At 34.8% G+C, this 23,901-nt stretch overlaps 1 protein-coding gene across 4 annotated transcripts in view; it reads left to right on the top strand.

The window, feature by feature from the left end:
* Window positions 1–23,427, top strand: part of PIK3C2A (phosphatidylinositol-4-phosphate 3-kinase catalytic subunit type 2 alpha) — a 103,454-nt gene extending 80,027 nt beyond the window's left edge. For 2 of the 4 annotated variants that reach the window (XM_036860359.1, XM_036860360.1), the window contains exons 20-33: window positions 3,065–3,169; window positions 6,674–6,766; window positions 8,032–8,161; window positions 10,220–10,356; window positions 11,823–11,992; window positions 12,794–12,950; window positions 13,705–13,814; window positions 15,256–15,463; window positions 16,660–16,784; window positions 17,703–17,820; window positions 17,913–17,985; window positions 18,320–18,429; window positions 18,517–18,642; window positions 20,305–22,333. In XM_036860359.1, coding sequence (XP_036716254.1) covers window positions 3,065–3,169; window positions 6,674–6,766; window positions 8,032–8,161; window positions 10,220–10,356; window positions 11,823–11,992; window positions 12,794–12,950; window positions 13,705–13,814; window positions 15,256–15,463; window positions 16,660–16,784; window positions 17,703–17,820; window positions 17,913–17,985; window positions 18,320–18,429; window positions 18,517–18,642; window positions 20,305–20,487 — 1,845 coding nt within the window. In that variant the 3' untranslated portion in view covers window positions 20,488–22,333. Of the gene's footprint in view, window positions 1–3,064; window positions 3,170–6,673; window positions 6,767–8,031; window positions 8,162–10,219; window positions 10,357–11,822; window positions 11,993–12,793; window positions 12,951–13,704; window positions 13,815–15,255; window positions 15,464–16,659; window positions 16,785–17,702; window positions 17,821–17,912; window positions 17,986–18,319; window positions 18,430–18,516; window positions 18,643–20,304; window positions 22,334–23,137 lie in introns of those variants that run through there. The other 2 variants (XM_036860362.1, XM_036860361.1) reach the window with 2 other exon arrangements.
* The last annotated feature ends 474 nt before the right edge of the window (window positions 23,428–23,901 follow it).

Below are 23,901 nucleotides of genomic sequence, written 5' to 3'. Positions count from 1 at the left end.
CTAGTTCCCTGAGCAGGGATCGAACCCAGGCCCCCTGCATTGGGAGCCTGGAGTCTTAACCACTGTGCGCCACCAGGGTAGTCCCGGTTGTTATTCTTTTTCAATAGACATCCAATAGAACTCTAACACACCTATGCTGTTTTGGGCAGATTGAATTCAAAAGTTGCTTAAAACCTGTCGGAAAAGATTTTATATCCTAACTCAGTTCCCTTTCATTTCCATGCTTATTAATTCCTGTCTGATCAAAATTGTTCTCTTGAGTTTCTTTTTCATTATTTTGCTTTTTAACATTTTTGTAATTGTAAAGGTAGTAGAAGTATGAATTGATGCTAATGTTTAAAAAGTCCAAATGAATAAGTTTATGGATTAAAAAATTAGGACATTTCCAGTTTCATTTTCTCCCTGTAGATATCTTGTTCACAGTTTGTTTTATGTCCTGCTTGGTCATTTTATATGACTTTACACGTATATATACAAATGTTTGGAGTTAAAAATTTTTTATAGAAACGTATGTTATTTTTTAACTAGACTTCATTATTTTAACCACTTTAAGATGTACAGTCCATTGGCTGTTATTGATAGTACATTCACAGTGTTGTGCAACCACCACCACTGTCTAATTCCAGAACATTTTCATCACAAAGCAAGCCTGTACCCACTAACCCTTTAGTTCTTATTCCCCTCTCCTCCCAGGTCCTGTTGAGAACTAATCTGCTTTCTATCTCTATGGACTTACCTATTCTGGACATTTCATATAAATGGAATCATGCAACATGTGGCCTTTTGTGTCTGATTTCTTTCACTTAACCTAATGTTTTCAAGGTTCTTCCATATTCTAGCATGTGTATTTATGGCTGAACAATGTCCCATTGTATAGATAATACCACATTTTGTTTATCCATTCATCAGTTGATGGACATTGGGCTTGTTTCTATTATTTGACCATTATGAATAGTGCTGCTATAAATATTTGTGTATAAGTTTTTGTTTCAACATCTGTTTTCACTTCACCTAGGAGTAGAATTAGTGTATCATATAGTAATTCTATGATTTTTGAAACTGTTACCCAAAGTAGCTGCACCATTTTATAATTCCAGTATAATACTAGTAATGTATGAGGAGTCCAGTTTCTCCATATCCCCACCAAAATTTGTTATTTTCCATTTTTTTAAACTATGGTCATCCTAGTGGATGTGAAGTGGTATCTCATGGTGGTTTTGATTTGCATTTCCCTAATGACTAATGATTTGGGGCACATTTTCATGTGTTTGTTGGTCATTTGTATATCTTCTTTGGAGAAATTTCTTTTCTAAGTCCTTTTTAATTGGTTTGTCTTTTTGTTGTTGAATTGTTAGAGTTCTTTATGTATTCTAGATACTAGACCCCTATCAGATGTACTGTTTGCAAATATTTTCTCCCATTCTGTGTATCATCTTTCTATTTCCTTCATAATGTCCTTTGATGCACAAAAATTTTACATTTTATGGTCTAACTTATTTTTTTGTTGTTGTTGCTTGTGTTTGTACTAGTGTGTCCAAGAATTTGTTGTCAAATTGAAGGTCGCAATGAGGTACACCTATGTTTTCTTCTCGGAGTTTTATAGGTTCACTCTTAAAAAGTCTTTGATCCATTTTGAGTTTTTTTTTTTTTTTAATATTCTATGAGCAAAGGGTCCAACTTCATTCTTTTACATGTGGTTATCCAGTTGTTGCTGCACCATTTGCTGAAGAGACTCTTCTTTCCTATTGAATGATCTTGGCACCCTAGTTGAAAATCAGTTCACCATAGTTATATGGGTTTATTTCTGGACTCTGAATTCTATTCCATTGATCTATATGTCCCTCCTTATGCTATACTGTTTTCATTACTATAGCTTTGTAGTAGGTTTTGAAATCAGGAATTTGAGTCCTCCAACTTTTACTTTTTCAAGATTGTTTTGGCTGTTTGGAAGTCCCTTACAATTCTATGTGAATTTTAGTATCAGCCTGCCCATTTCTGCAATAAAGGCAGTTGGAGTTTTGATAAAGATTGTGTTGAATCTGTAAATCGATTTGGGAAATGTTGCAGTCTTAATAATATTAAGTCTTACAGTTCATGAACATGGGATATCTTTCCATTTATTTAGATCTTTAATTTCTTTCAGCAATGATTTTTTTTTTTTTTTTTACTTTATGTTGGAGAATTCATGTAAGTACATATAGTTACACTTCATGTTTCTTAATGAGTACATGGTATTACAAGGTATCTTAGCATAAATTATGAACTATTACCTCTATGTAGGTTGTTTATACATTTTTCTTTTCCCAAACAGTTCTGTGATGAATTTTAATATATAAGTGTTTGCCCCTTTGCTAGTATTTCTTTTTTTTTTCCTTTTTTTTAAAACATCTTTATTGGAGTATAATTGCTTTACAATGGTGTGTTAGTTTCTGCTGTTTAACAAAGTGAGTCAGCTATACATATATCCCCATATCCCCTCCCTCTTGCGCCTCCCTCCCACCCTCCCTATCCCACCCCTCTAGGTGGTCACCAAGCACTGTGCTGATCTCCCTGTGCTATGCAGCTGCTTCCCACTAGTGCTAGTATTTCTTCATAGGATATTCCTACAGATGAAATAATTGAATCAAGAGCTATGTATATTTTTAGTTATAATAGTTTATATTAGATTGCAATAACAAAACAAAACAAAACTTACCAGTATACATCTCCCTCCCCACCAGTAGATTATGAAAGTATCTGTTTCCCACCTTGTTGCCAGCACTGGATGTTACCTTAAATTTTTTGTCTGTTAGATAAAAATTGGCGTCTCGTTATTGCTTAATTTCTATTTGTTAGTGAGTATTAACTAATATGTTAAATATGACCATATGTAATTCCCCCCTATGCTTATAGCCTTTGCTATAATTTTTATTTTTATAGTAAAAATTAACTCTCTTTAGCAACAACTTTTTTGACCATTTGACAATTGGGCATTTAAAAAATTGGGTCCATATCATATTTTTGTTGTCTTATAAATAGGTCTTCATTTTCATTATGTACTTACAGTATCGGTTTCTTTTCATAGGTTGTCCTCCAAAGGAGTATGGAACGAGTGCAGTCCTTTTTTCTAAGAAATAAATGCCGTCTCCCTCTCAATCCAAGTCTTGTGGCAAAAGAATTAAATATTAAGGTGACATACAATGCTTATAAGTTCATATTACATTTTCAAATAATGTGTAGGAAGAAGGCAAATGGGCAGGTATGCTTAAGGCAAATGCAGATAAAATCTGCATAGGTTGGTTATAAGTACTTATGGATGTATGTTTGTGTAAGATCCATATTTATCTCAGTATATTCTTATCTAATCACCATTCCTGAAAGAAAAAACAGTGTAAAATTATTTACTGCCTTGAAATAAATTATTTTTTGCTATGGTGTAATAGCTGCATATGTTGTAATTGTAGTGGTAAAAGTACCCAGTCACAGGTAGGCAGTTTTTTTCCTCTCTTGTGAATGGCCAGGTGGAGTCTTCCAAGGTTTATAACACTTCTTAGAGTCATCAAAAAGTAGTTGTAATCATCCAAATTGAGTAACTATATTTTTAATTGGGCTAATAGTAATACAAATAGTGGATTTTTCTCTAACATGAGCTCAGCAAAAGCAGCCAATTAATTCATCCATTAGTGTCTGTGATTTTGAAAGTCTAGGGTACAACTATCCGTAAAGGAGTCTCAGATTTAATTTTTTTAAGTTGACGTATGGCTACTCTTCATTGAAATACTGGATTGGCCAAAAAGTTCATTTGGTTTTTTTCCGTACAATGGCTCTAGTAGTGCTTAGTTGTCTTTAACTTCATGTGAAACAATTTTGTTAGATTGTATTGTGACAGCTGTCATATCAGCGAGCATTTAAAAAAAAACTATCAAAATTGGTGAATTTTTGTGTAGCCATTTTAATATTGAAGATGGAAGAAAAAAAGCAACATTTTCAGCATATTATGCTCTATTATCTCAAGAAAGGTAAAAACGCAACTGAAATGCAAAAAGAGATTTATGTGGTGTATGGAGAAGGTGCTGTGACTGATAGAACGTGTCAAAAGTGGTTTGCAAAGTTTCGTGCTAGAGATTCTCGCTGGATGATGCTCCATGGTCGGGTAGACCAGTTGAAGTCGATAGCGATCAAATCAAGACATTAATTGAGAACAATCAACATTATACCACGTGGGAGATAGACGACATACTCAAAATATCCAAATCAAGCATTGAAAATCATTTGCACCAGCCTGGTTATGTTCATCGCTTTGATGTTTGGGTTCCACCTAAGTTAAGCAAAAAAAATCTTCTTTTTTTTAATAGATGCATTTATTTATTTACTTATTTTTGGCTGCATTGGGTCTTCGTTGCCGCACATGGGCTTTCTCTAGTTGCGGTGAGCAGGGGCTGCTCTTCGTTGTGGTGCGCAGGCTTCTCGTTGCAGTGGCTTCTCTTGTTGCGGAGCACGGGCTCTAGGCACGCGGGCTTCAGTAGTTGCGGCACACGGGCTCAGTAGTTGTGGCTTGTGGGCTCTAGAGCACAGGCTCAGTAGTTGTGGCGCACGGGCTTAGTTGCTCCGCAGCATGTGGGATCTTCCTGGACCAGGGTTCGAACCCGTGTTCCCTGCATTGGCAGGCAGATTCTTAACCACTGTGCCACCAGAGAAGTCCGAAAAAAATCCCTGACTGTATTTCCGCGTGCAATTCTCTGCTTAAATGTAATGAAAATGTTCCATTTTTTTTTTCTGACAAAAAAAATCATTTATAACCTCACCATGCACATAAAATGACTGGATACACTTTGGTTTATACGCTTTCAGGCTTTTTCTAGTTACATGAACTATGTATAAAAATAAGCCCTTACTATATGAACTATTTTGTAACTTACTTTTTTAAAAATTTAATTAAATTAATTAATTTACTTTTATACAGTAGGTTCTTATTAGTTATCTGTTTTATACATATTAGTGTATATATGTCGATCCCAATTTCCCAATTTGTTTTTTTAAAACAAATTGTGACAGGAGATGAAAAGTGGATACTGTACAATAATGTGGAATGGAAGAGATTGTGGGGCAAGCAAAATGAACCACCACAAACCACACCAAAGGCCAGTCTTCATCCAAAGAAGGTGATGTTGTATATATGGTGGAATTGGAAGGGAGTCCTTTATTATGAGCTCCTTCTGGAAAACCAAACCATTAATTCCAACAAGTACTACTCCCAATTAGACCAACTGAAAGTGGTACTTGATGAAAAGCATCCGGAATTAGTCAACAGAAAATGCATAATCTTCCATCAGGATAATGCAACACCGCATGTTTCTTTGATGACCAGGCAAAAACTGCTACAGCTTGGCTGGGAAGTTCTGATTCATCCACCATATTCACCAGACATTGCACCTTCGGATTTCCATTTATTTCAGTCTTTACAAAATTCTCTGAGTGGAAAAAATTTCAATTCCCTGGAAGACTGTAAAAGGCACCTGGGGGCTTCCCTGGTGGCACAGTGGTTTAGAATCCACCTGCCAATACAGGGGACACAGGTTCGAGCCCTGGTCTGGGAAGATCCCACATGCCACGGAGCAACTAAGCCCGTGTGCTACAACTACTGAGCCTGTGCTCTAGAGCCCGCAATCCACAGCTACTGAGCCCGAGTGCCACAACTACTGAAGCCGGTGCCTAGAGCCTGTGCTCCACAACAAGAGAAGCCACCGCAATGAGAAGCCCGTGCACCGCAACGAAGAGTAGCCCCCACTCACTGCAACTAGAGAAAGCCTGCGCACAGCAACGAAGACCCAACGCAGCCAAAAATAAAATAAATAAAATAAATAAATTTATGTTAAAAAAATATTGTATAAAAAAAAAGGCACCTGGAACAGTTCTTTGCTCAAGAAGATAAAAAGTTTTGGGAAGATGGAATTATATAGTTGCCTGAAAAGTGGCAGAAGGTAGTGGAACAAAATGGTGAATGTGTTGTTCAAAAAGTTCTTGGTGAAAATGAAAAATGTGTCTTTTATCTTTACTTAAAAACCGAAGAAACTTTTTGGCCAACTCAATATAAGAGTGGGTGCTTGAGCTGTATAATTATGTCACTGGAGGTGGGGTGGGGGGGGGTTACATTTACCCCTTGGATTTTGTTTGTTGTTTCCTTTAAATTGCTCTCGCTCTCTTAATTAGTTTTTTAGCCAGTTTAATTTTAATATTAGACTTGATCTTTGCTAATGAAATTGTTCAATTTAGTGTCACTATTTGATCCCATGGCTAATTATTAATTTTACTAGTACCATGAATAGAAGTAGAGATCTCATTCCAGATCATACTGATTTAGAGGAAAGATAAGCATATACAAAATTTTGTGCTTTGTTGAAGGATTATAACACTTTTAAAGTGTCATAATATTTCAAACTTTTAATGGTTTTTATCTCAAGTTTTTAAGGTATTGCTTCTCTGCTTAGACAATGTGTTATGTTTAAGTTTCAAAAAGTATCTTTATATACCTCTTATCTGCCAGATAATCTAAGAAGCAGTTCACCTGCGTTATTTCATTTGCCCTAATTCAAAGGAAAAAGTGAAAGGAGAAATGCCTTGGACCAAAAAAAAATTTTTTTTAAGTTTTTATTTCAGTGTTATCATTCTAATGCTTAACATATTGTATTTGTAGTCGTGTTCCTTCTTCAGTTCTAATGCTGTGCCCCTGAAAGTCACAATGGTGAATGCTGATCCAATGGGGGAAGAAATTAACGTCATGTTTAAGGTAAGCAGAGTAAGGTAGTTTGTTTTTTGGTAATTAAAAAATTCTTTTCTCAAACTCCTTTTTCAAAATTGCAACAGTAATTTTGTTTATTTAGAATTTAATTGAATAACTATGTGAAAAATTATTACTGAGATAAACTGTTCCCAAATGGATTTGGTAATAAATGCAACTCTGGGCTAGAGCTGCTGTATATGGCCATGCTAGTTAAGTGTTAGTACATCATAGCTCTAGGTAATGCCTTTCACCTGGAGGTGAAATGGTATGCCCTGGAGAAGTGCAGGGCGATATTGCAAAACTATGAGAGGGGCACTCTTTTTGGAAACGTATAACTTACCTGTGGGAAGCAGCAGGAGTAGAGTACTTTAGAGTAATCTATTACCAAAGTTTTGTGTGTTGTGATCACAATTAGTATTATTTTTAAGAAAGAATGGAGAGTTTTAGTTAATTCAGTGAGTTCGTTTAGTGGAGGTTCATCAAGATAGCTTCTCTTGAACCACCTTTGATATGTATATAGCAAGTTCCCATATACTCAGATCTGGTTTTAGATTCCATTTTATTGTGTTGATGTATTTGCCTTTTCCTAAGACAGTATCATCTGTTTGAATACAGTAATTTTATATGTTGTAATATTTGTTAAGGCAAATCACCTCTTTTTTTCCATAATTTTCTTGGCCAGTCTCAAAAATGTGTTCATCATTATGTTTTAAACTTATTTTAACCAATTTAAAAAGAAAATGAAAACTTGATGTGATCCAGTTAGAATTCATCTGGGGAGAGCTAACTTTTTTTTAAGTAAACTTTTAATTTGAAATCATTGTAGATTGAAGTTTGCAGTTCACTGTAGTTCATTTTAAGAAGTTACACAGAAATCCTGTATACCCTTTACTCAGTTTCCCCCAATGGTAACGTCTTGCAAAACTGTTCTACAATATTGCAGTTAGGATGTTGACATTGATACAGTCAAGATATGAAATATTTCGATCAACACAAAGATCTTCCATATTGCCGTTTTAAAAAATTGAACATAATTCACATACCATAAAACCTAACCTTTTAAAGTGTACAGATCAGGAAACTGAGACATGAAGAGGTTAAGTAACTTTCTCTAGAATGCTGCAGAAGAATAAAAATGTGGTTCTGTTCATCTTATTCTTTACACTTTTCACTATTCCCTCCTCCCCACACGCCCCCCCCCCTTTTATTATATGTAATCTATTAAGTCTTTTGGAAATGTACAAGTTTCATTTTGTTTCCTTGATTTCAAGGTTGGTGAAGATCTTCGGCAAGATATGTTAGCTTTACAAATGATAAAGATTATGGACAAGATCTGGCTTAAAGAAGGACTAGATCTGAGGATGGTAATTTTCAAATGTCTCTCAACTGGCAGAGATCGAGGTAAATATGTTAGCTATGTCTTATTTTTTTTCCTTGAATTTAGCTCAGTGTGTACCTGCTCTAAGGGTCCTGGTGCTGGTACACTGTGATCTCAGCCTTATCACTTTCCTTTTGTAGGTAAGGATGTGCAGACTTTATCTTGTCAAAATGAAATCAGGTCAGGGACTTCCCTGGTGGTGCAGTGGTTAAGATTCCAGGCTTCCACTGCAGGGGGCATAGGATACATCCCTCGTCGGGGAAGTTCCACGTGCCGCGCGGTATGGCCAAAAAAAGGGAAATCAAGTCAGTTTAAGAATTCTTGCTGGTTTTATATAGTAACTCAATGAGTAGCCCTAATAAATGCTTGCATGACAATAAGTTTTATAAGATGGAAGTCACTTTATCATGCAAGATTCCTCATTCGTCAACAAGAGCCTACCATTTCACTGGATTAGTTTTCTGTCACTATACTTATTTCATATAGTTGAACTCTTCTTTCTTCTTATGGAATTCTATGTAACTTTGTAGGCAGTCAACTCCCTCTTTTTTTTATGTTGTTTCTAATGGTTGAGTGCTTATTTTGTGATTTGCCCTGTACTAAAGCTTTTCACTCGTGTTATCTCCCTGTGTCCTTATTTTTCAAATGAAAAATCACATTCACATCCTCTGTGAAGTTTTTAACAAGCACCTTAGTCTATAGTAATCCTCCCTTCTCCAGACTCAGCAGTTGTCTTTAATACTTACCAGACATTGCGTCTTCTCTGCTGGATTGATTTTAAGTTCCCTCAGGGGATAGTAGTACTTTGTATATATTTATGAACGTTTATCCACTGTTTTGTACACAGTAATTTCTACATGTGTATGTTTGATAATGAAATTAGAAATTTGTATGTATATTAAAAATTTGATTAAACATACTCATAGAATCAAGATGCAGGTATTCATTGAAAAAGGATGTCACTGTGAACTATAAACCAGATAATGTAACCAAAACAACATAAAGGATCCAAATGAGTTCACTCTGCCATGTGTGACCAGTCTACTAGGATTACAGCCTGACCGTGCATGCTTTCTTTTGGGATGGCCTGGAGGACTTGGCCTTCTTGGTTATTTCCAGTCCTTTCTTCAAAGCAGGTCTCTGTGTCTGTATCTCTTATTTTGATAGCAGTGCATCTCCTTGATTTGTTAAAATATATAAAACTAATTTTTAACATATATAAAAAATATATGCACATAGTAAAATATCCATATAGCATGTAATAGAATAAATTGGAATGTAAAACTTAGTTTTCTCCCACACGTCCTAGGCAGCCTGCTCCCAAAATATAACTGCTTACATAGCTTTCTGAGACTATTTTTTTATTCTTGTTTAAAAAATTTTTGGCCACACCACACGGCACACGGGATCTTAGTTCCCCAACCAGCGATTGAACCCGTGCCCCCTGCAGTGGAAATGCAGAGTCCTAACCACTGGACCGCCAAGGAATTCCCTTTCTGAGACTATTTTGTATATATTCCCACGTGCATAATACTTTCTTTTAAACAAAAGGTACAGTTCTCTATGTGGATTTTGTCTTTAAAAACATATTTTTGAGATTTTTCTACATAAGCACAGCATTTACATTTCAGTAAGGAAGACAACCGTGAGACTCAAACATATCACAAAGACAATCTTCATCTGTTCTTCCCTTTGAAAGGGCTTAATGTACTCTGAAACACTCTTATATTGCCCAAGTACATGACTAGAGAAAGTTTTTTGTGCAAAATGGGACAGCATATATCTTGTAAGTAACTTAATTGGTGAGGTCAGTATTATCTAGTTTGCAATTAAAATTGTTACTTGTGTGGGTAGCACATGGATGTACAGACATAAAGTCTGAAATAGTCAAATTCAGTTTTATATCTTGGGTACTTCTGAAAATAAAAAATCATTTTGATTTTTCACATTTTCTAGCATGGGCTGCCAGAGTTGATTTTTTTTTAAATGATGATTGTTAGCTGGTATCTTATGTCAAACATCAAAAGCTATAAATTTGGGGGGGAGACATTTTCACATATCTTAATATTTTGTTGTTAAAGGCATGGTGGAGCTAGTTCCTGCTTCAGATACCCTCAGGAAAATCCAGGTGGAATATGGTGTGACTGGATCCTTTAAAGATAAACCACTTGCAGAGTGGCTGAGGAAATACAATCCCTCTGAAGAGGAATATGAAAAGGTGATTAGCTAGTCTCTGTATTCTAAATTACTGTCAAAAATGTGTTACGTAGGTCTTAGGTGCTTTCATTTCCCAGCTCTGGTGACTAGTCATTTAGTTTAAGTTGTGAAAACAGTATTTTTCTAAGTTTTAATGAGATCCTAGTTTATGTCAAATCATTAATATATCATATTTACAGATAGATACGTACAAATGCTATCTGTTGACCTATGAAAGTAAAGTAGAGGAATTTTGTTCTTTGTTGGTCTTTTACACTATTTAAGAGCTGTCCCTTTTCTTAATTCTTTGTGGTTTGGGGAAAGAAGCTAATATTTGTTTACAGTAATATTGGCTCTGTGATTCTGAATAAGTTATTTGACCCAAAATAATTGTCAAGTAACATACTTTGAATAGCTTTCATGCACTTGGCTCTTCTGTGTGCTTTGCTAATAAGTAAGAGGGAGTATAACATAGTGGAATCTCATTGCCTGGGTTTGAATCTTGGCTCTGCCACTTAACAATGATGTGATCTTGGGCAAATAATCTCTGTTTTTGTTTCTCTCATACGTAAAATAGCAGTAATAATAGTATTTACATCATTGTTTTGTTGTGGCATTTTAAATGAGTTTAATATGTACATACCCACACACATATACTCTGGTGTGTGTGTAGAGAGAGACTAGTGCAATGCCTGGTTTTGTGATAAGTGCTGTGTAAACATATGCTGTTATCGTCATCATCATCATCACCACTAAAGATTTCTAGGGGGTTATGGAATAAAATTAATCACATGGACCTGTAGAGCCATATGACTGTTCCGTTCAGAAATGTAGTATCTTGAGAATAAACTAAATGCATGTGCTTTAGTATTTGCTTTACAAATACTCATTGTATGCAACTTGTATCCTTCTGTGTGATATTATATTATTAATTTAATCCCCAGGACAGGCAGGACTAAAGTGAAAGAAGGTCTTCCAGCTTTGAGAAACTTGCAGATGACACATAAGGAGTCACTAAATGGACAACAAGACACATTCATTATATTATTGGATGTTTAAAGATATAAGCTTTCTTGCTTTACACATGCCATTCCTACAAGCCAAAAAAGGGGGAAAAAATATTCCTTTATTTAGATTAATCTTTGTCCCAATGTTACCACTTGTGGTAAGCAGCAGAGCCTGTGAAGAGCAGGGTTCCACAAACATGATGCTTAAAAGACGTTCAAAGGCAGAGTGTACCCTAAGTAGGGACTGACAGGATCTCTACCTGTTGAAAGACAAAAGCTAGAGAGAAGGGGCAATAACCACCTTTAGAAGGGTGTTTGCTTTTGAAAAACTGGCTTCTGCTACCATAACCCAGTTTACAAGCTGTTGAGAAAGTGGTTTATAATAGTGTTTTCAACGAGTGATAAATTACTTTAATCTTTGTTACCCTGCCTCCTTTAAAAATAATCTTTTTCCTAAGATAATTTTGTATCTTTATTATAGGCTTCTGAGAATTTTATCTATTCTTGTGCTGGATGCTGTGTAGCCACCTATGTTTTAGGTATCTGTGATCGACACAATGACAATATAATGCTTCGAAGCACAGGACACATGTTTCACATTGACTTTGGAAAGTTTTTGGGCCACGCACAGATGTTTGGTAGCTTCAAAAGGTACTAATATTGTTATTATTGCTAAAGAAAATAGAGGCACTTCCTATTTCACAAGTTAATGTCCCCAACTATTACATATAAAATAAGCTACAAGGATATACTTGTACACATATAAAATAAGCTACAAGGATATACAACACAGGGAATATAGCCAGTTTTATAACTATAAATGGAGTATAATCTTTAAAAATTGTGAATCACTATATTATACATGAAACATATAATATTGTATATCAACTACAATTTTAAAAAATCAACTTCAAAAAAAACCAAGTTAATGCCCCAAACTTTGCTTTTTTTCTTGCTGTTCTTTGCCTTGTAGCTCCCTTTGAGTGTAACTAGGGTTGAAAAAGGCTCTAAAAGATGACTTTACCATGTAGCAGAAAGAATGAGTATGTGTGTGTAACCTTTGAAATGAGTTAAGGTGTATTTTATTTTATCTAGTTAGTGGTACCTATTAGAAATGTTCCCATTTATATAATGGCAACGAGTACAAATTTTTTCTCTACATTTGTTTGTAACTAATATTTGATCTCTTTTTGGCTGTGGGTGGATTGATAAATATCACCTTGGAAATATCATATATAAATTCTACCTAAATAATGAGATTATATGATGGCTTTCCTGGGGAAATGTGAATTTTTAAGAATTATGCAAATTCAGAACTGCCTGATACTAAGTTACCCACTTAGAGACTGCTATGGCTCAGATAGCTTTAGTTCAATAGCCATGTAATAGCAATAGCACTTATTTGAATATCTTCTGTAAATAATATTTTGTATGTACTTTCTTTTTAAATAGGGATCGGGCTCCTTTTGTGCTGACCTCTGATATGGCGTATGTCATTAATGGGGGTGAAAAGCCCACCATTCGTTTCCAGTTGTTTGTGGACCTCTGCTGTCAAGCCTACAACTTGATAAGAAAGCAAACAAACCTCTTTCTTAACCTTCTTTCACTGGTAACTCTGTTCTTCACAAGCATTTAATTTTATATTAATGCTTCTGTGTTTCAGTATCTAAAAATAGATATTTTGTGATTTTTGGATTATATATATAATTTATTGTAGTTTCAAGTGTCATATTATTACTGAAATATTGTAGTTTCAAGTGTCATATTATTACCGAAATATTGTAGTTTCAAGTGTCATATTATTACCGAAATATTTTAAAATTGCTGCCATGTGAAATATGCCAGGCACCATTTATATAAAATAAAAAAAAAAGTCACTAGAGTGGGTACCCTGGGGATGAGCAGTAATAGTAACTGGAAGGGACCCTGAGAGGATCATCTGGGATGCTGGTAAATGCTTTATGTCTTAATCTGGATGTGTTCAAATTTTGGACATTCATTAAGCTGTGCTTTTTAGATTTCGGTGCTTTTCTGGTTGTATATTAAGTAAAAACAAACCAAAAAAAACCCCTATGATTATTGTGACTGAAATTGATGTAGAAACAGAGGACTACACAAAAGACCTGGATTTCACAGCGTTTATTCCATAAACTGGCTATGACTTGCAACAATTGATCTCCTTGGCCAAGATTTTTCTTATTTATGAGAGAATCACTTAGTCCCTGAAACACTAACAAACTCTTCAAAACTGTGATTGTTTTGGTTTGTTTGCTTTATTTCTGATTACTTGGCCAGCTTTTAGGGAGGGGTGAGGAACAGACTTTTAAAAAATTTAACTCACAAACCTTTTATCCTTTCTAAAGATGATTCCTTCAGGGTTACCAGAACTTACAAGTATTCAAGATTTGAAATATGTTAGAGATGCACTTCAACCCCAAACTACAGATGCAGAAGCTACAATTTTCTTTACTAGGTAAGGTATATTTAAGTATATTAGAGAAGGCACACACTGTTTAACCTTGATTTGTTTTCCTTAGTTTAAACAAATACTATATATCAAAATTCTGATTTATAGGAAAAAACTGTGATTCACAGTACTAGCAAATAGGTTTATCAAAAGTTTATTTACTGAATAAATGTGAAGCATCGGCAATAGCACTTTAAAAAATACATTTATTTCAGGAATTCCCTGGAAGTCCAGTGGTTAGGACTCGGCACTTTCACCACAGTGGCCTGGGTTCAATCCCTGGTTGGGGAACTAAAATTCAGCAAGCCGTGTGGCATGGCCAAAAACAAAAAAATTTACTTCTCTCAAAATATGATCTCAAGTTTTATTTAGTATATGATTTCAATTCTAAACATCCCATTTATGAATCATTTCTGCAAAACATATTTTCTACAGTATCACATACAAGGTTTTTTTCTAAAATGATATCTCTACTAATGTATTTTTCAGGATTCTGCCATAACAATTTTCATGGATACCATAAGTGCTTAAAACAGTGAACTCTGGGACACTGCTGTAGTAAATTGTTGTTATATGATGTAGTACTTGAAACACATGTACCAATGAGTGGCATTTGAACTTGTGATTATTACTTTAGAAGCAGATCTTCCTGGCAAATATGTTCTAAAGGTCTGGTGACCAGGTTGGTCACAGACTAGTGGTACCACCTCATTAAATGCCACAGCAGGGAGGAGCACATGAGCTCATATTCTTTTCTTTCCTTTTTCTCTTGCCTTCTTCCTCTCAGTGGAGAAGAGGTAGAAAACACTGGACTGGACTTCCCTAGTCTCAAGAGTCTGGGCTGAATTGAACTGAAGGAAGCTGACTTTTATATAGCCTTCCAAACTAATCCTGATAATTTAGGTATTGATGGGTTTTGTTTTGTTTTTCGAGATTTGTTGGCTCCCCTGGGCAAAACTATAAAGCAGGCATGTAAGTATTAGTCGGCTTGACCTGCCATAACAATACACCATAAACAAGGTGGCTTAAACAAAGGAAATTAGTCTTCTCATTGCTCTGGAGGCTGGGAAGTCCAAGATCAAGGTGCCAGCCTATTTGCTTCCTGGTGAGGGTTCAAGCTTGAAGATGAAGGAGGGAGAAGAAAAAGGAGGAAGAAAGTTATTCTTATAAGGACACTAACTCCATAAAGGCCCTGTGGGGTTGGGGCTTTAACATTTGAATTTTGGGGGACACAAACATTCAGTCCCATAGCAAGGCAAAAACCTTTGTGTGAGGTTCCCTGACCTTTACTTTTTGACTCTCTTTTTGATTCTCACTCCTTGACAAAGTGAGAATCTACTCAATATTTTTAAATGAATAAAAGTGTTTTTCATCTTTTATTGTTAAAATAATTGAGAATGTTTTCTTATGAACTTTAATGTTAACACATTGTCTGATTATCTCGTAGGCTGATTGAATCAAGTTTGGGAAGCATTGCCACAAAGTTTAACTTCTTCATTCACAACCTTGCTCAGTTGCGTTTTTCTGGTCTTCCTTCCAATGATGAGCCCATCCTTTCATTTTCACCCAAAACATACTCCTTTAGACAAGATGGTCGAATCAAAGAAGTCTCTGTTTTCACTTACCATAAGAAGTACAACCCAGATAAACATTATGTAAGTTTGGTTCTGTATCTGTAGAGACTCATGGGTGCATTATTTTTGTCCTTTCCTACTTCCTTCACTGACTCTGCTAAAGTTCAAGCATTTGTTCTTTTCATACTTCTTTCTTCCATGGATGGTCCAAAAATTAGTAAGTATACTTGGAGCATCCCTAATTGTTTTTTGGTGTTTATTTCTTGGTAAATTTGCTCCAGAATCATGAAGGACAAATGATACTCTTCTTTTCAGAGACAAGAATGAAAGGGTGGTGCTATTTTGCTTTTCTCCTTCCTTATCTTCAATTTGTTTTTAATTTCAAAGGTAAACCTTGCTCAGTGTAACAAACTCAACCAATATAGAAGCATGTAAAGTAAAAATCTAAGTTCTCATTCCACTCTCCAGGGATGATTATAAAACATGCACATAAAGTTGGGTTTTTTGAACAAAAACAGGATCTTTAGTGTGCTTCCCCCCCCCAATAGTATAGCATTATCATCTTTTTTGCTGTTATTTTTGTGCTAATATTTTTGTTGGATAACTTTATAGCACCGTCAGCCTTTAAATTTTTGACAAATTGATAGATTTTAAAAGTGACTTCACTATTTTGATTTTTACCTATTCTTAGTAAATTTTTATATGTTTACTGGGTATTTTAGGATACGATTTAACTGAATAGTCCATTCTTTCCCCCCAATGATTTATAATGCCACCTTTAAATATAGTAAGTTTATATCCCTGAATTTATTTCTGGTCTTCTGCAGATATATCTGACTCTCTGTGCACCAGCATTTTACTCTTTAAAGTACTTTATATTGATAGTTTAAATAGCCAGTAAGACAGGTTTTCCCCCATCTCCCAGTCACCCTAAGTTTTGCCTTCTCATTTGCTCTCCTAAATGAATTAACTTGCTAATATTTTCACTGAAAATGCACTACACTTATAAATTTGGAAGGACATTTATATTTAACCCTAGAAATAGAATGACTTTCACATTCCAGTTCTTATTTATTTAGACAATAGTTAAGGTTACTCTTAGAATGTAGTTAGATATGCTATAAATACCTTGACTTTTATATTTGCTGTTTCCTATTGGTGACATATATATTGCAAAGTGAAAAGCACTTGGTACATATAATGGTCAAGCTGAAAATTTTCTATCAAGAAAGGTTATATTATAAATCTAATGTGTTAGGGGTGTGATTTCTTTTCAGATTTACGTAGTCCGAATTTTGAGGGAAGGACAGCTTGAGCCATCATTTGTGTTCCGGACATTTGACGAGTTTCAGGAACTTCACAATAAGCTCAGTATTATTTTTCCACTTTGGAAGTTACCAGGGTATGTTCTCATCCTTGTACATTAATCTTGTTTTATAGGAAACAATTTCTTTATTACCAAGTATAGGTCAAAAGCTTTGTGTTAAGTTAGTGTAAGATACTGTACTATGGACCATGTGCAGCTAATTTTCCTTTGTATCACAAGAGCCTGACACAGTACTAGACATAAACAAGGAACTAAGTTTTTCTTGAATGAATGATTAAGATCTTAAAATATGGGATTTTCTAGCTTTCTAAATCACTGCAGGAATAATCTATTACGGCCATATTGAGCTCCTCTGAAAAACAATAAACTGAGGCACTGATCACTAATCAAAATGTTAGTGTTTAGTTTTGTATTTGAGACCCTTTGGAAACCTTCAATTTTTAAGGTAGCTAATGACCAGTAGATGTCCTGTGTTGAATTGCTCCCATTCTTCTCAAGATTAGATTTCAAAAATAAGGAGGCAGCAAAGTGGGTATCAGAGTTTATTTCCATGTGCAGTCTCATGTTTCCACTGCCACCAAAATAAGCAGAGTTATAAGCAAGATGAACTTGATTTGAGCCCTATGGCATTTGTGGATTTTACTGGTATCAATAATAGCTATGGCTGATTGAATAATGATTATTTTGGAGGATAAGATCTGCAAATTTGTGAATGATTAATCTTGAGTAGAAATAAGTAGGAAATAAGTAATAAATATGCATATTAGCAAAGCAATGTACGTTTTGTACCAAGGTCATAAAAGGATAATATATACTTGAACTGTTTCATCTCTAGTACTTGGAAAAGAAATCCAAAAATTACTTTATAGTGAATTAAGACTCCACTTTGTATTTAAGTGTATAAAAGAATATTTCTAAATATTATACTTGATTCTATAAATACTCCCAGATGAAATAATTTAAATTCCACTCCTTTTTGTTTTTCTTTTGTAGCTTTCCTAATAGGATGGTTCTAGGGAGAACACACATAAAAGATGTAGCAGCCAAAAGAAAAATTGAGTTAAACAGTTATTTACAGAGTTTGATGAGTGCTTCAACAGATGTAGCAGAGGTGACTATCCTAACTGAAAAATAATAACATACTTTTTTCTGTGCTGCATAATATTTAAATTAATGAGTCTTTTTTTTCCTCTTCCACCTTAGTGTGATCTTGTTTGTACCTTTTTCCACCCTTTACTTCGTGATGAGAAAGCTGAAGGAGTAGCTAGGTCTGCCGGTGAGAATATTTTTCTCTTTATTGATAATTCATGACTTCCCATGACCTGCAAGTCTGTAACTTCTTGATGGATGTGGTAGAGTGACAGTGGGGTTACTATCTGTAAACAGTGAGAATGAGAGGAGGTTATTCTTTCTAAGCCAGTCGATTTCTGGATAAACATAATTTTCCTAATGGTGTGTGATTACTAAAGAAGTGTGTATCAATGGCCTACCAGGTTCTTACCTTTATTTCTCCAACATGTGATGGTCCTGGAATTAGAGCAAAAACTTTTGTTGCAGCTTGAACCACTGCAAGCAACATAAAATAAAGATGAACATATTTATATTTTCAGATGCAGGTTCCTTCAGTCCTACTCCAGGCCAAATAGGAGGAGCAGTGAAATTATCTGTCTCTTACCGAAATGGCACTCTTTTCATCATGGTGATGCACATCAAAGATCTTGTGAGTGATTACAAATAATGATGATTGTAGAGGAAACCTATACCTTGGTAGGAAACATTACTGTTAAGGGAATGCTTTTCTTTATAGGTTACTGAAGATGGGGCTGACCCAAATCCATATGTCAAGACTTACCTACTTCCAGATACCCACAAAACATCCAAACGTAAAACCAGAATTTCACGAAAAACTAGGAATCCGACATTCAATGAAATGGTAAGTTAAAATCATTTCTAAAAATTTCCTGGATTTGTTGTTTTGAGATTTTTAATTTTAAACACTTAAAATTTTTTAGCTATCAGTAGCTGAACTATTTATTGTACTAGTAAGGCAAACCACTAGCAGTCCAATGGTATTTAACAAAATGATGCAGAATTGAACCTTTGATCACAGATCCTTAGGCTTTAAAAAGATCTTAGGGGCCATTATTCAACTACCCTTCTAGTGCTTAAACCCTTTCAAAAAGTGGATGTCTAATCTGTGCTGAATACTTCCAGGCCATCCAGTTTGCTTTGGGCATCTCCAACTCTTAGATCATTTTCTTTACTGAGCTGAAATCTTCACTCCCTCTAGTTTGCACCTGTATGTCTCAGTTGTACCTCTTGGAACCACACAGAAATGCTCTGTTCTTCCTTCTACATGGCAGCCCTTGAGATAACTGAAGTTCAAATGCCCTTCCTCTTTATTCTGTTGAAACATTTTCAGGACCTTTACCTTGGTTTGATAGGAGGTAGTTTCAAAATCATCCTCCTTCTAGTTTGTCTTAGTCTGTCAACAGCCCTCGTAAAATAGAGTGACCTGAACTGAAAGCAGTAAGCGAAACATCAGCTGGACAGTGGGGAGCAGAACTGTGACTTTGCTGAGCCCCTCATGGTCAGCTTATGAATTTACTAATCTATTAAAATGCACTAACCCTTAGTCAACTACTGGTTTGGGATAATAACCACATTATTTGTGTACATTAACATTATATCCACACAAAAATGTCTGGATAGAGATTTGGAAGCAAATAATTCTGAAGTTTCATCAAGGTTATAAATTTATTAAAACCACAGAATACCCTTTCAGCCCTTTTTAAAAGCATATAAAATGTTTGGAGATGACCAATTGGTATTATTCTCAAAAAGTAGTATTGGCTTTTCTTCTAGTGTTATACTTTCAAGAAACTGAAATGTGGTCATTTTTTTAGTTCTTTTAGTCAAACAGTGAGAACTAGATTAAGGAGATGTTGCTCAGGAGTTATGGTGAGGCTTTCTTGAAAAGAAAAAAAATGTGTTGCATGCGGTGTTTGAAAGAGAATACCCTTACAACACTCCAGATTTGCTATAAACTACATTTGTAGTTGGTGATTTTGCACTGAATTATGGATAATCAGAAATTATCACTTCATGGTATATAAAATCCAACAGAATAAAGACAACAAAAGGAAATTTTAATCCCTCACTTTTTGTAAAATAGTTACAATTACACTATCCCAACTTGCTTCCTTCTACTCTCTTTTTCTTCCATTCTCTTCCTTCCATTTCTCTTTTAAAGGTGATCTATTAAATTATCTTAAGGCAGGCTGCCATGTAATTTCCCTTCCCCATACCTCCATTTCAGAAAAACCATGTTTTTAGTTTTTAGCTAATAATAATTTTCTGCTTTGTGCATTCCTGTCAGACACTCAGAGGAATGATAATACAATCCAAGACTCCTGAAATACAAAATGTGCATCTAAAGTATGAGACATATTCTACCAGATATGTCATAATCAATGTCATTAGTTGTACTCACTCTTTGACTAATAATCTCACTTATGTTTTTACGTAAAATAATCCTAGAAACCAGACAAATAAATAATTTGTAATCTGCTGTTTCTTTTTGCCTTTGCTATAGCTTGTGTACAGTGGATATAGCAAAGAAACCCTAAGACAGAGAGAACTTCAGCTAAGTGTACTCAGTGCAGAATCTCTGCGGGAGAATTTTTTCTTGGGTGGAATAACCCTGCCTTTGAAAGATTTCAACTTGAGCAAAGAGACAGTTAAGTGGTATCAGCTGACTGCAGCAACCTATTTGTAAGCTAGTGAATTTCTGAGCTTTGGAAGCAAGAATAGTTATAAACATGTGCAGACACACGTGAACTTTGTATAATATTTTTATACTGGACAGAAATTATAAAGTAAATGTACTTGCTGCATTTCAACACATCTGTTGGACCAACAGTTACTTAACTTTTATGAATTTTGTTGACTCCATTGCTGTTTTAAAGTCATTGTATAGAATGCTGTAAATCCTAAACTTAATATATAATAAGTCCTGAAAAAGACTTTGAGTTGGTGAAGGAGTTAATCCTTTCTTGAGTAATTCAGAGTAATAGCTTTAGTGTGGTCTGATAGTATTGTCAGTTCAACCATCTATTTTGCATTGTTTCTTACACAGACATAGCATGTTTGTTTTCCTGTTTTGCACCTTTTACAGCCTTTACCACTGTGTATGTTCACAAACACCAAAGGAGAGGAAAGGTGCAGGATGTTACCATAAAATGCAGCTGCTATTCACAGGGCTGAAAAGCAAAGCACAAATAATAAATAGTTATGTTAAGAACTACTACGTAGTTTATAGAAGTAGGGGAAAATAACATTGCTTTTTATTATTCATGTCTTTAAAACCTTTTTCAGAATAAGTGCCAATCACTGAAGTTGTAAATAATGGTGCCTTAACTTCATATGCTTCTCTGGCACTTCATTCTGAGTTTTTTCCTGACTTAATAGTAAGTAGTTTTCACTCCCTTTTTACTAAAGACAAGAAATTATGTAAATTTACTAATGCTTTTCCCACAGATAGATCATTTTCTGTACTTCAGATGTGTGACTTATTAGTTATTTAAACATCAGCCATTTGTTTTATATTTTCGTTGCCCACTAACTGAATGAGATTCATCAACGTAGGTGTACACTATATTCCATCATTCCATTATAATCCTACATTTATTCCCAGGAGGGTGAAATGAAGTTTGGTAATTTTACCTCCATATATCTATACTCCACTCCCTCATTAAACGAGAGAAAATATTCCCTCAAGTGTCCATTCCTGTTCGGTAGAAGAACTCCACGAGTAGGGCAGACTCTTCACAAGAGGCCCAGGACAAGAACTCTAGGGTACAGAGTAAATTTTAATGTAGACCTTTATGGCACAGTTTGTCTCGTACACTGTCTTACTTACCTTTGTAAACATTTTACATTCGCATGAATTACTTTCCTTAATATAATGAGATTTAGAATCATAAAGGACACGATTGAAATCATTCTATAGTAACCATTAAGAACAGGGTTCACTTTTATTAGTTATTCAACTTCACACATAATTTTGTGTTTAGTTTGGATAAATAGGTATATATAATATTAATTCTCATGGCTAGAATAGGAATTCACTTTTAAGTGGTAAGAGACTATAGCAATCTAGTTGCTGTGAGATAACTCACAAAACATTGAATGAAAAATACGAAGAAAGGAAGGACAATCTCCGATTCAGTTGCCCAGAACAGAATTTTTATAAACTGTGCAAATGTTTAATGTAAATGGTGATACCTGCAGAGCAGACAAAGAAGAGTTGAGAATGTATCAGTGGGACAGGTTAAAAAAAAACTTGAAATTTTTGGTGCCTAACACTAATGGTCCACTTGTAGGAAACCCCGTATGATATATGAATGTCTTTTTTTTATATTAAAATGTGTTGTCTGTTTAATAAGTTAATTAAAAGGCAGATCAAAACACCACTGTTTATTTGCTTTTTCCACATACAGTTAACATTTCCTTAAAGTGTGTAAGTAGCTTTGCAAATGTGAAGAAGTACTAGATATTTTCACTTGTTTTTAAGACCTAATTCCATTCCATGAATTGTCACTTAGCCACTGTAAAAAAAAAAAGAAAAAAAAGTACTGTCTTGGTAAAAGGTCACTGTTACTTGGACTCAGTGTATACTGCCTGTTTGCAATCTGTTATAGCAGTGTCTTTTATACAAATAGTAGAGCTAGAAAATGTGATGTCACTTTTCAATTACAAGAAATATGGATTTTTTTATCCAAAAATGTATATTACACACTCTGTATAGTTAACCAGAGTTCAAAACAAGTGGTAATCTTTCTCTTAATTTAACTCATTATGTGCCTTCTTTGGTCATTAAAAAAACACACATACGTTAAATATATTTTAAATATAAGTTATTTCTTTGTGAACGCTAATCATCAGCCCTTACCAAAAACAAACAAACAAAAAATGACAGAGGCGCCTCTTTGCACTACTTACTATCAATAAATTTTTAAATGTTTTTTTAAACATTTTTTTAAAGCTTGCATTAAAGTAAATCTGAAACAAAAGTTTAAACAAACTAGCCAAGACACTAATTTTTATGTATAATCACAGTGTTTTATACCTATCTTTACTGAATAAAAATAGTTATGCTTAAGTCGTACACCAAAAGAATTTTTTCCCCTTGCAGTGTTTTGCGACTTGAAAATAATGGTTTACTCAAAGAACCTTTTATTTTCTCTACTGAGGAACCCAATGTAGAACTTGCACTGATGTTTTTATTACTGCCTTTATAAGAATCTGTAGGTATCTAAATGTTAAGGCATGTATGATCTTTGATAAAGTATTCTTTTATCTTTTCAAATTAATGTTGTGTAAAAGTTTCAATATCTTGCCTTAAATTGGTTGACTGTTCTTTCTAGGATTCATGTGGCATTTAGAAAAGAAAACATTAAATTTGATACTTAGACTTCAGATCAAAAAGGAATCAAGCCCTACTACCATAATCCATGGATTTACTTATATGCTGTTTGACTAGCAATGCAAATATGAATAAATATGGCAGTTAGTCTCATCTATAAGAACCAAATACTTTAATTATGTTAAGGTAGTTAATAAAGATGTATAATATTTTTATTAATACCTTGAATATATTCAGTGGATTGAATGTGACTTCATAACTGTACTACAATTGTATTAAAATATTTCTGGAACAAAGGAACTCTGCTATCATTTCTTTTTTTTTTTTTTTAAGATTTTTTTTGATGTGGACCATTTTTAAAGTCTTTATGGAATTTGCTACATTATTGCTTCTGTTTTATGTTTTGGTTTTTTGGCCACGAGGCATGTGGGATCTTGGCTCCCTGACCAGGGATCAAACCCGCACCCCCTGCATTGGAAGGCAAAGTCTTAACCACTGGACCACCAGGGAAGTGGTGATTTCTTTCCTCATCCACATATTAACATTTTTGGTTCCAAACTTTGGTATGAGCTCACTGTTGCTGTTCTTTGCATCCAACCCAGGAGTTTATTAGATTCAGATAATCCTGAATTTCAGAACTGGCCTGTGATCTGCCCCTAAAAATGTCCAAATAGAGTGTCTGACTTCTAAGTGGGGTTCTTGGAAGGTCTGGATTGCCACTTTGTTAGAGCCCCATCACCATTTCATAGAAGTGAAACGCTTCTG

Source organism: Balaenoptera musculus, chromosome 8, assembly GCF_009873245.2.
Source record: "Balaenoptera musculus isolate JJ_BM4_2016_0621 chromosome 8, mBalMus1.pri.v3, whole genome shotgun sequence".
Lineage (NCBI taxonomy): Eukaryota > Metazoa > Chordata > Mammalia > Artiodactyla > Balaenopteridae > Balaenoptera > Balaenoptera musculus.
Note: the sequence above shows the minus strand (reverse complement) of the source record. Positions and strands in the feature narration are given on the sequence as shown.